This window comes from Cyprinodon tularosa, unplaced genomic scaffold (assembly GCF_016077235.1).
Source record: "Cyprinodon tularosa strain WSP-4 unplaced genomic scaffold, ASM1607723v1 ctg324, whole genome shotgun sequence".
NCBI classification, from domain to species: domain Eukaryota; kingdom Metazoa; phylum Chordata; class Actinopteri; order Cyprinodontiformes; family Cyprinodontidae; genus Cyprinodon; species Cyprinodon tularosa.
This window is the reverse complement of record NW_024039035.1, coordinates 750,778-763,826: the sequence shown is the minus strand read 5'-3', so window position 1 is coordinate 763,826 and position 13,049 is coordinate 750,778. Positions and strand designations below refer to the sequence as shown.

Sequence of the window (13,049 nt, the reverse complement as noted above, 5' to 3'; positions counted from 1 at the left end):
TTTATTTCTTATGTATTTCTTGTTTGCCCCCTGTTGCCCTCTTGTGTAAGTGTCCTTTCCCCTAGCTCCCTTCTAGATTCTTCTGTCCACACCTGCTCCCAATCTGCTGATTAGCCTGGTCTTTGTTGTTTCCTCGTCATTTCTTTGCTCTTCATGAGTTTTCCATGACGTTTTCTATATTTTGGTATTTTTGGATTTTGCTTCAGTTTCCATGTTTTGTTATTAAATCTCCAATAAACCACTTTAGCTTCAGTCTCTGTATTTGGGTCCTCTTCAAACCTCCACTCAACCGGACACTCTTGGTAAAAAGATCTCGGCAACAACGACAACACAACACAATGGATAAAGTTATAACACACGCTTTGTCATGCAACAGTGGATTATGATGTAAATAATTTGTAATCCAGTAACAAAGAGTTAAGTTGAAATGCAAATATCTTTCTTTTGCTTAACTATCCTCGAACTTCAAACTGTAAAATATCGTTTCAGCCAGTTTAATCAGTCACTGTTCATTGTAACATTTCCTTAAGTAGTAATTGTGCGTTTTAAAAAAAAAAATCTCAGGTTTAAGTAAGGTTGAGATAAAATAAAACTCCTTTTGAGAAACATTGAATCTGTTCTGTCTTGATGGTGGCTCAACAGAATAAATACAAGAAACCCATTAATTAAAAAGAGGCTAACATTAAAGTCAATGTTGACACAAACAGACCTAGAATAGGTCTAAAAGACAGGTCCAGCAGTAAACATTAGAGTGTGCCATTTGCATATGATTTCATCTTATCTCGCTCTTTTTAAAAAGATAATCTTTCTTTAAGGCCTTCTCTTCATGTCCTAAAAACCTTCAGAATTTAATCCTTTTAAGCAAAGGAGTGTATGGCGAAACAAGAGGGGGAAGAGTATTGTACAGCATGCTTGTCAGAGATTTAAATGAATCCCCCTCATGTTTGCTAATAATTAAGCTAGCCCATCAGAGAAGGGCTGGGCTCAGGAGTCCACTTAAACATAGAAACAAAAGGCATGGGCTCAAGCATGTAGGGAGGTCAGTAATGAGGTGTAAACATGTCTACCAAGTAAAATGGCACAAGATGCAGAAAATGGGAATTTAAAAAAAGAGCTCTTTGGATTGAACCGTTCAGCTCGATTCACACCCAAAACTCTCCATTTTTGTGGAGAAAAATAAAAGACAGGATCAGATACCATTTTGTGAATTTACAAGCTATGGTGAAAAATATAAGGCCAATGGAAAAAATACTCTTTCTTGCAGAGAGACCTCCATGAAAAAAAATGAAGAGCTTTGTTTTTATGTTTGCTCTGCATTCTCCCCAGAACTAAAGCAAAAAGGGATCATCCTTGAACAACTTGCAAAGCAAAACTCCTAATGAAAAAAGAACAAAACTATCATTACCCTGATATTTCAATATATAAGCAATTCCATTGCAGGTCAAATGGTACATCACACTGACAAAGACACCTCCACATCGCTTCACTTGATTACATATAAAACAGGTCAGTTTTCTCCACTGCCCCAACAAAAAAAAAGAAAAATGACAGAGGCAAAAATGGAATAATCTGATGGCAATTGATTTGTGCTCCCTGCAAGATAAAATTCTTGGTTCCTTAGTCTGTCTAAAAGATCTAAATGGGCAGAAAAAAAGTCAAACATGGTTGAACCATTTAAGGTTAAATAATCTTGAAGACATCAGCTTCAGTTGGCTAAACCGGCAGTTGAATGGACTTAATGAAGTCTTCACCTTTGTTGGTCTCTTAGAGTTTTTGAGGGAGGCAGTGGTTGTTTAAATGTTTTCAGATCCGAACTGGAGGTCCACTGGGGACTGTGAGAGGCACTTGAGAGCCACAGTCGTAGTCAAGTTGAGCCATCCGAGAGCGACTCATTCGAGTGTGGGAGTATGACCGTCTTTCAGTCTGTCTGTCTCTGAAACTTCTGATGTAGCTCTGTGGATGGACAGAGAAAAGGCATCATAAACAGACTGCCAATGGTTATGTGGTTGTTTTGTGGTAAAATATCATACAAAATTATTTTTGTATACAAGCAAACAGGTGTTTCATAAAAAGTTAGCAAGAAAGAACAAATTATCTCCTGAATTGGATTGCATTATGTACCTTTACAAGCACAAAACCTGAATGTATTTTATTCAGATTTTATTTGACAGACCATTTTGCAAAAACACAGTCAGCACACACAATATTTTTCGTAAATGTCTAAAATGCTTTCTTTGCTTGGCCTGAGGATGTAATTGGATTGCCATGTCTTTGTAGGTTTGCAGATATACCCCTCTCAACAGCTTCATACTTGATCTGTCTGGCATGTTTTCATAGTTCTGTTTGTTTGCGGTCTTAACAGAACAGCCACATATTGCTTATTAAATTAGACTAAACTTACTAATCAGGAGACATCTGACAGCAGTTGATTAAACAGGGGTGTCATGGTTAATGGGGCTGAATACATTTAAATGTATGCCACAGTTTGCATGTTGTTATTATTTGTAGGAAAAACAATGTTTCATTTACATTGTGTTTTTGTGATACTTGAGGTTGGACCATCAAATTAATTCTCAATAAAATACATTCTAATGTGTCATTGCATCACAATAAAATAAGGAAACAGTTATTAATTAGGGCAGGACGATTAATTAATAAAATATATTCAAATTACATTTTTTGTTTATGAAGATCGAATTATTGGAAAAATCTTAATTAAAGCATTCCTTGGCCTGTGGGTGAAATCAGTTTACCCTTAACCCCTCACTGCTCCCTGAGTGGCGCACAATGGCAGCCCACTGCTCCCCAAGGGGATAGGTAAATGCAGAGAGTTAATTTCGTTGCTCTGTACTTGTGACAATGTAATGACAATAAAAACACTGGAAAACAACAAAAAAAAATCTAAGGAAAAAAATTGTAAATTTGATTTTTAAACAGTATTGCCCAGCCCTAATATGAATACTTGTTTGAGACACATTTTGCACAATAAAAATAAACAAAACACCATAAACAATACAATCTGTATTGTTGTTTGACCAGTGGATTCCAAAAAAGAAAAATAAATCTATGTAATAGTTTAGATACTAACATCTATAACAACGGTTTATATTAAGTATTAAGAATACAAAAGCTTTGTAATATTACCGGAGAAAGCACATCTCCATCAAAGCGTCTTTTAGGATTGGGTTTGCGGTGATATCCGGGTTCTGTATGTGTAGGAGGGGGAGGGACCTTAGGCTGCTGAGAGCTCTGGTTTTGGTGATGAGTGTGGGAGGACACTGGGTGGTGGTACTGCTGGTGATGTTGGTGGTGATGGGAATGAACCTTCTGCTTGACGGTAGTCTTCTGGCTTTGACGTTTTTTCTTCTTCTTGTTTTCTTTCTCCTTTTTCAGCTTCTCCTCCCTTTGTCTGATCCGCATGAGCTGGACCCGCCGTTGCTGTCGACTTAGTACCACTTAAGGTCAAAAAGAACAGCAGGGTGATTATTTTTGAATGGAAGAAAGAAAGAGAACAATAGTAATCAAGAGTGAGGGGGTGTACTGCAACAGAGAAAACCAGTGAGGAACAAATGTAGCCGATTATACCAAGAAGAGAGGACATAGAGAAGAGTGGTTAAAAAATGTAAACCGGAAATTTTTATTTTGTCTGTGAATCTGTCATTTGGCTTTCATTTTAATATATGATGTTTTACATAAAATTCAGCTTAAAGAGAGAAAATATAGAAAAAAAAAATCTATTTTTGAGGTGAGTCATTTCCTTGCTTAATCAATTTGCACTGAGCTCTTCAGTTTCCCTACATACTGTACTGTAGTGGGTGAGTGTGAACTTGCTATTTTAATCCCCTTTTCAGAAGTAAACATCCCAAGAATCCATGTTGCTTCACTGTCCAGTTATTTAACACGAAAACATTAAAAAGCGTTGATTCAGGAATTTTATGTCAGTTGAAGATATCCTCATATTGTTTACAGAAACATTGCGTGTGTGTTAGTGTGTGAACATTTTGTGTGGTGTGTTATTGTTCCTTAGTGCATATGGACATGAGGCACCATCTGCTAGGAAAACTGAGTAATAATACCCCCTCCCTTTCTCTTTCGTATTTCTCCCTACATCAAACCTCTATTTGCACATCTTCTGTGTGTATGTGTGGGCATGGGTGTGGCTATGTTGATAAAGCAATCCTGCGAGGTCCAACATGCTGGTTTGCCAGCACAATTCAATTCAATTCAGTTTATTTATATAGTGCCAAATTCACAACACATGTCATCTCAAGGCACTTTACAGTTCAACCAGATCATACAGTCAAATTGATTCAGTTTTCTATCTAAGGAAAACCAGTTGATTGCATTGACTCAATCTTATGAAGATTGGAGAAGTGAGAGGCCACAAAAGTTTCTGATTACAGCATTCCACCCATAATTATTGATGAGAAAATGTAAAGAGAAAATATTTGACCTGATTTATTTATACTTCTTAATGTTTTGCACTTGCTTCTCATATCATTTCCCTTCCTGTTTTACTCTGGTGTGTGTAAATGATTGAGAATTTACACAGACTATGATGTGTTTATATAATTTAGTCTATCTCCTAGTACATAGGTGAAACTAGATTATTGAAAAAAAAAACAATAATGAAACAAAATAAGGATGTATTGTTATTGATTTCTAAGAAGAAGAAAGCAGGCAAATTGCTCTCTCAGGAAACCTCTTATTGACAGAAATACACCATCAAAAGAATTTTACTTTGGATTCCTGTTAAGACAGTGTCAAAATTACTTCCACATTGATATATACTTACCTTCTGTGTGAGAGAATCCCTCTGCAGTAACTTTCCACTGGATCAGAACTCCAAGGAGGGTCAAGACAGGCCACACCCCCAAAATGACCCAGGTAAACCAGCAGACAGGTTTCTTTGGTGCCACCTGTAATAAATGCCAATACGTTTTCTTTAAATGTTTTTGGATGTAGTGAAAATACACATCTTAACTTATGTTCTTCCTTTTTATGTCCTGCTTAAGCTACTGTATGTTAAGACATTTCTGTTTGATCACACTGTATAGTTTATATGTGTAACCTGAAAAATCTATCTATCTATCTATCTATCTATCTATCTATCTATCTATCTATCTATCTATCTATCTATCTATCTATCTATCTATCTATCTATCTATCTATCTATCTATCTATCTATCTATCTATCTATCTATCTATCTATCTATCTATCTATCTATCTATCTATCTATCTATCTATCTATCTATCTATCTATCTATCTATCTATCTATCTATCTATCTATCTATCTATCTATCTATCTATCTATCTATCATCCATCTATCACATTGACATTTACAATACAAATAGATCTCTCACGCTCTCAAACACACAGCTTTATGCTGCTGTTCTGACCTTGAGTCTCTCATAGATGTAGTGCACTAAGGCAAACAGCTCTATAAAGTAATCCACTGTGACTGTGATGACGGCAGAGCCGAATGTTGCTGTGGAGAAGGTGACGAAGCAGCGTTGCCACTGAAGAGTAAGGACGGCAAACAATGTACCGGAGCCCAGAAGAATGCCCAGAGGAACCCACACTGTTTTAGGATGATAGAATTCCTCCATTACCTGAAATTGATAAAAAAAAATACAGTAGATTTGCTTAGTATTCCCCGTTTTCTATGGTACCTTCTATATACATGTTAAACCATTAGCATTACGAAAAATCGACCCTGACATGAGATTTAGAGATGTCTTTTTGTCTGGGCTTCAAACAAGGCCTTTAACTTTAATTAACTAGGCTAGCCTAGTTAATTTGTAATGATAAGATATATAAAATGCTAAAAATGTTCACCTTATTATAAAAACATACAAATAACAAAAATACTTGACAATGAGAGATTAATGAAGTCATTAAGTACAGGTGCTGGTCATAAAATTAGAATATCATGAAAAAGTAGATTGATTTCAGTAATTCCATTTAAAAAGTGAAACTTGTATATTATATTCATACATTACATACAAACTCATATAATTCAGATGTTTATTTTGTTTAATTTTGATGATTACAAATGACAACAAATGAAAATCTCAAATTCATCATATCAGAAAATTAGAATATTACTGAAGACCAATAAAAACAAAGGATTTATAGAAATGTTGGCCAACTGAGAAGTATGAACATGAAAAGTATGAGCATGTACAGCACTCAGTATTTAGTTGGGCCTCCTTTGGCCTGTATTACTGCAGCAATGCGGCGTGGCATGGAGTCGATCAGTCTGTGGCACTGCTCAGGTGTTATGATAGCCCAGGTTGCTCTAATAGTGGCTTTTAGCTCTTCTGAATTGTTGGGTCTGGTGTATTGCATCTTCTTCTTCACAATACCCCATAGATTTTCTATGGGGTTAAGGTCAGGAGAGTTTGCTGGCCAATTAAGAACAGGGATACCATGGTCCTTCAACCAGGTACTGGTAGCTTTGGCACTGTGTGCAGGTGCCAAGTCCTGTTGGAAAATGAAATCTGCATCTCCAAAAAGTTGGTCAGCTGCAGGAAGCATGAAGTGCTCTAAAACTTCCTGGTATGTGGCTGCGTTGACCCTGGACCTCAGAAAACACAATGGACCAACACCAGCAGATGACATGGCACCCCAAACCATCACTGACTGTGGAAACTTTACACTGGACTTCAAGCAACGTGGATGAAGTGCCTCTCTTCTTTTCCTCCAGACTCTGGGACCTTGATTTCCAAAGGAAATGCAAAATTTACTTTCATCAGAGAACATGACTTTGGACCACTCACCAGCAGTCCAGTCCTGTTTCTCTTTAGACGCTTCTGACGCTGTCTGTGGTTCAAGAGTGGCTTGACACAAGGAATGCGACAGCAGAAACCCATGTCTTTCATACGTCTGTGTGTGGTGGTTCTTGAAGCACTCACTCCAGCTGCAGTCCACTCTTTGTGAATCTCCCCCACATTTTTGAATGGGTTTTGTTTCACAATCCTCTCCAGGGTGCGGTTATCTCTCTTGCTTGTACACTTTTTTCGACCACATCTTTTCCTTCCCTTCGCCTCTCTATTAATGTGCTTGGACACTGAGCTCTGTGAACAGCCAGCCTCTTTAGCGATGACCTTTTGTGTCTTGCCCTCCTTGTGCAAGGTGTCGATGGTCGTCTTTTGGACAACTGTCAAGTCAGCAGTCTTCCCCATGATTGTGTAGCCTATAGAACTAGACTGAAATACCATTTAAAGGCTTTTGCAGGTGGTTTGAGTTAATTAGCTGATTAGAGTGTGGCACCAGGGGCCATCAATTTTGAACCTTTTCACAATATTCTAATTTTCTGATATGATGAATTTGAGATTTTCATTTGTTGTCATTTGTAATCATCAAAATTAAACAAAATAAACATCTGAAATATATGAGTTTGTATGTAATGTATGAATATAATATACAAGTTTCACTTTTTAAATGGAATTACTGAAATCAATCTACTTTTTCATGATATTCTAATTTTATGACCAGCACCTGTAGAAAAAAGTAGGTTGTTGATTGCTTTATAACCACTGATGCAAACCTGGAAAGTTAGAGAATTTTCTGAGAAAAAGAAAAGCTTTGAATTTAGTTTTATTATTATCAATTTATTCTATTAATTTATTCTATTAGTATTATTATCTACTGAAATATTTAAATTTAGTTGGATGTTAAATATTTCACTTTGATCAGCTACAGTATGAGCTGTGGCAGATCAGCCAGGAATGAAAAAATCTAATTTTCTTCCAATTAGTCAATACACTATGACGAGCCCTTTGTAGTTATTACGATTAAGCCACCAAGTCTAAAACTATCTAAGACATGTTATTTCTTTTTTTATTTTCTTTTGTTGCTGTGACATGTCGAGACATATCTTTGGTTTTTCAAAGAGTAAAGGGAGAGACATGCTCAACAGATAACACAAAGGCTGAGTGGAAAACAGCTTATTTGCTCTGTGATTTTGACATACCGGTAAACTTCAATCTGTAATTTGAAAACATATCTATGCTCTCTAGGGGAGTGTTTCTAAATGCCCTGGCATAAATTGGTGAATAACAGGCTTCTAAATCAAGTGATAGTAGATAGTCTATCACACTGTCTATCACACTGAATCAGGGACAGATTCTAAAACATGAGGGACTGACTCTAGGTAACGATCACAGAAGATGGTGTTTAGATATAGTTGCTAAAGGAAATTAACATGTTAACTCTATAAAATATTTTTCTTTACTTTAAAGTATTAGCAAACCCTGTTTCACACTAACTGCTGTCCTGCACAGCTGCATATGTTCCTAATAAGTTTTTAATGACCATTTATGGCAGGGAGACTCTGAAACTATTCTCAATGGAGTCCTTTATCTTCTGATCTGACTGATCTTATACTGAAATAGGAATTGCTCTCTAACAAGGGGAGGGATCGCCAGTTGAAACTAGATAGTAAGTTGTGCATTTTATTCTCAAATTAATTTCCAACATATCATCAAGTCTACCAGCAAATACTGCCACAGCAAGTAAAGTTGCTTAGCAAAGTTTTTTCTTGACCTAAATGTGCATTCATTAGCATCTATCAACGTTTTATGCACTGAGCTTGTTTTGTTCTTTTTAATTCAGTTCTGAAGTTGTCTGCTAAATTGATGTACTTTGGTTCTACTTTTCATTTTAAATTCAAGAATTGTTTCAAAGTAATTAATGAGCAAAGGAACCTGAAAGTTCCAAATGTTCAGTCTCTGTGAGAAGTTAATAAATGTAGATAAAGTAAAGACATGAATAAAACTGTTTCAAAGAAAAGTGTATTTTGCAAAGAAGCATGTTAGCTAGTCATTATGGCAACTACAACACAGGGCTTCAGTGTAATTAAAAGGAAGTGAGTCAATTGGGTCTCTTACTATACTTTTGCAGCTTTGGTAAATTTGTACCTGATTTTGCAATATAATTGTTTAAAAGAAACTTAGAAAAGTTAATGCTGATCACTGACATCATCATTTTAAAGTAGGCTTTCATGAGAACCATCATTAATAAAGATAGTAAGATGTCTACTCCTGGATTAACCAATCAGCAGAAAAAAATAAATAAAAAAATGAATTTGGATAAAATTGAAAAATCTTTGAAAAAAAACGCTGCTAGAGATTGCTACATTGGTCACAAATATTTGATCAGTGCATCTCTTATAATGACAACAATAATGCTTTATCTCAATGTATTTTAAATGTCCCTGAAAAGTAAAAAAAAGAAAAAAGGAAAGGAATTACCACAAGTGATGCAACGCCAACCAGCAGGCCCAGCAGCAGGCCTACCATAAACAGACCCACACTGCGGACCAACATGGTTACCAAGCCACACAGTGTCCCAATGCCCAGGCCAATGCCGACAGACGCCTCTACGCTCAGCTGAGTGTCCATTACCCTCTCCTTATAGCACAGCATGAAGATGACCACAGAGCCAAACATCAGGCCAGTTAGAAACAACACTGCCTTAAAGCATCGATAGCCTAAAGGGAAAAAACAGAACACTGTCAGTTTGTGAGGCAAACACATAAATTAGATGCTTAGCAAATATATGTGTGCAAACACTAGCTAATATATTTTATTCATCACATTGAGCTTGCAAATGTTCAATGATTTATTGTGATTAGTGTTGCATAAAATGAACCGAGGCTTAATTCATCAAGACTATTATGCTTTGTTATAAACTGTGTAAAGACTAATGAACAATAAGGAAAGTAATAGACTTCTTATTAATATCATCAACAAAGCAATACATCTTTCAATAGTCTAATCAATATTCAGGTTTTACAACATTTAGATATATTACCTTTTTGTTTGAAATCAGATTTTTTTTAAGTGACAGGACATCAACATAGGATTTAGAAAAAAATCCATTCTATCCAATCCATTCCCATGACTGTTTTACTTAAAACATGCTCTTAAGATGAGCAACTCTTTAATAAGACGCACATTTAGGGTTTGCTTGATTTGCAAATGTATTCTTATTATCCAACTGTGCAAATCCATTTCCTTCGCTTGGCAATACAATTGATTGCTGCGTACTTTACAGATTAAAATTAGGTAGAGAGATTGCACCAGAATAGATCAAATATAACTGAAAGACTCCGTAGTTCTTTGTAAATAAAAAGAAATGTGCTCTCCAAACTCTCTAAATCTTACAAAAGAGCTATTTTATTAATATTGCTAAATTCATCAGTAAAGAGGAGTAATGGAAACATTGGCTGTTATCCTAATTTTATGTTTCAAAATGTGTTCCTGTCTGTTTTTTTATGACTTTTTCCAAATGAAACCATAGAAAATCTTTCCAAATCATTAAAAGCTGAGCTTCTCAGTTATTTCAATCTTCTCTGGCTTCAAATTCATTATTATTCCTTTCTAAATCTTTTTCTATCTCAGATTGGTCTCAGTCTCTAGGGTGCCCGACCTCAGAATATTATTTTTGTTTAATCAGGCAGTGAACCACTGAGCAACACAATACACTTTTATACACTTATATAACCCATGTCCAAGCCTTGTTCCTGTGACCAGAGCTCATTTAATTGAATGGATTCTCAAAGCATTTTTAGTCCTGGTATACAGTTCTCTGCGGGTTTTCTGATATCTTTTATCTCCAATGTTTGCTGATGATGCTGTAGCTTTTTACAGTTGTTTGCATTTAAGCTACATTATGCCTGAACATACACAAGTCATAACTGAAACTTCTACGGACATTTTGATTACTGCTGTAGCTGTTAAATAATTAATATCTCATGATTTCTGTCAATCAATAAATGAATTTTCTGTAATATGTCACCTCCTATTTCCTGCTAATGGTTTTAGTGACTCATCCTTTCCTCTCAGTCGTTTATCCCCCCAACTGTTCCACTACCTCTCTTCTTCTCTGCTCATCCTTCCGTCTTTATCTTTTGCTCTGTTCTTTTCTCTACCTCAAGCCATCAGCCAATCCCATCTGTTCATCCTCACTTAATCAGCTCATGTCCTCCCTCGTGTTATCTCCCTTTTGCTTTTCTTTATCAGTCTCATTTCGGCAACCTCACTCCTGATTTGCACCATAAAAGCTTCTGGATAAAATCAACCAATACAACCAATTTTTTTTCTCCAATTAGGTTTGGATCATCACCAATTTCTTCATTGAGACAAGCTATTTATCAATTGAGTGACAATACCTTCTCCAACATTTTATTAACAATGGATTTGTATGACTGGATCTCAGTGCAGAGTTTGGTACATTCATAGATAATCTATATAACATGGGGTTACTCAAAGCATTCTTTTCACAATCAATTCGCTACAAGTACAGCTTGGTGCGAAAATGTGTTTAAGCAAGGCTAATTTTTCAGATGAAATGTACCTTTTAAAAATAACTTCATATAAGCAGGACTTGAATACTTTTCATTAGCCAAAACTTTTGTATTAAACAATTTATTTTTATTACCCAGATTAAGTATTGTAATCTTAGAAACTAAATGTATTTTTCCTAGCTGTAGGCAGAGAATCATCATCATTAACAGAAAGAAAGGCTTTAAAATATCAGCTTGTGGGTATTTGACCAATAAGAATTTAAATTATGGAGCAAACTTAGTGAAATACATTAATGTTTACTTTATATATCATTTTGACCCAATTCTATATTTAAGCATTAACATATGACCACAATCCATTATGGTCACTAAGCCATCCTGTGTTTTTATTCAATAAGTAGGTTGTTCAGAATTTCAGTATCTCCAGCAGAACCTTGGGTGTTTCTAGACGGGGGGCCAACAGGGGCCAGTGCCCATGACCCTGGGCTTGTTATGGCCCCTGTACCGAAGACCTGACACAAAATAAATAAATGAATGATAAATAGAATATGATTGTCATGGTTTTGGTTCTGTTTAGTTTTCTTTTTGAGTTTTCATTGGTTTAATTTTCATGTTGTGTCTTTCTAGTTGTTTCTTGGTTATATTTCTAATGTTGTTTACCCTCTGTTGCCCCCTTGTTTCAGTCTCTTTCCTCTAGCTCCCTTCTGTATGCTTCCATCCACGCCTGCTCCTTGTCAGCTCATTAGCCCAGTCTTTGTTCAGTCTCCCATTTATACTCCTCTTGTGCAGTGTCTCAGTGCTGGTTGCTCATCTTTTCTTTGCTCCTCATGTGAGTTTTCCATGACGTCTCCTGGTTTTTTGGTTTTCTGTTTTGTTTTGGTTTTTGAACTTGCTTCTGTTGCCTTTTGGATCTACATTAAATCTGCAAGAAACCACCACAACTTCCGTCTTTGCATTTGGGTCCACACAACCTGAAAATGAAAACAGCAACTGATACAGTAGGTCCCTTGGACCCATCAATTTTTTTGTTTTTTATGGTTTTATTGTATTGATGATTTAAAAAAATAAAGTTGTTGCCCTTTTTCTCATGATCTGGCCTGTTTGCTCTCCCTTAATTGGTTATTTCTTTCACCTGTCGTTTTCCCTCCCTGCCTCAACTATCATTTATTCCTCTCACCTGTTTCCTTTGGTTTATATTCTGTTCTGCCTGAGCATTCGGGGCCAGATCATTATTTGTCTTTCTATTAGCCTGTTTGTTTTGTTGATTGCAAGGTTCTTGTCCTGGATCCTGGTGGCTAGTGGAAAGAGGGTTTTTCGGTCTGTCTCGTCTCCTGCTTGTCCACTGTTCCTCCCCTGCTGAGTCCTCAGGGTTTTTGGCTCTATACGCGGGGAGGTTCAGTTTTTATCCAAGTAAGCCTTGCTCCAAGGAGGAGACCAGTTTAAAGGTCCTGCATCAAGTTCTGGTTCCACGTCCTGTCTCTGCTACCCTCTTCCACTGAGCCTCCCCGTCTGCATCTGCTCCTGTCTGCTCCTGTGCGTGACCGCCTGGTAACGCTTCCAGACTCTGTTGGAGTCTGAACCTTTCTGGGAGCTCTACGAGTCCTGGAAGCCTGGTTCTGTCTGTTCCTGTCTGTTCTGCATCCCTGACCAGGATCGGCCTCCAGCTTGACCTCTGGGACTGCAGCACTGTGGGACACTCTTGGACTGGACCAGGTAAGTGACCAACTCAGAT

General features: G+C 36.7%; 1 protein-coding gene across 1 annotated transcript in view; it reads right to left on the bottom strand.

Moving 5' to 3' along the window:
* tmem198a (transmembrane protein 198a) overlaps positions 1-13,049 on the bottom strand; it is a 33,425-nt gene continuing 20,376 nt past the window's right edge. Inside the window, exons 3-7 of the mRNA XM_038293325.1 lie at positions 9,261-9,499; positions 5,403-5,615; positions 4,796-4,919; positions 3,145-3,455; positions 1-1,953 (exon numbers count right to left, since the gene is read on the bottom strand). Of these exons, the coding sequence (XP_038149253.1) occupies positions 1,804-1,953; positions 3,145-3,455; positions 4,796-4,919; positions 5,403-5,615; positions 9,261-9,499 (1,037 nt within the window). The 3' untranslated portion in view covers positions 1-1,803. The remainder of the gene's footprint in view (positions 1,954-3,144; positions 3,456-4,795; positions 4,920-5,402; positions 5,616-9,260; positions 9,500-13,049) is intronic.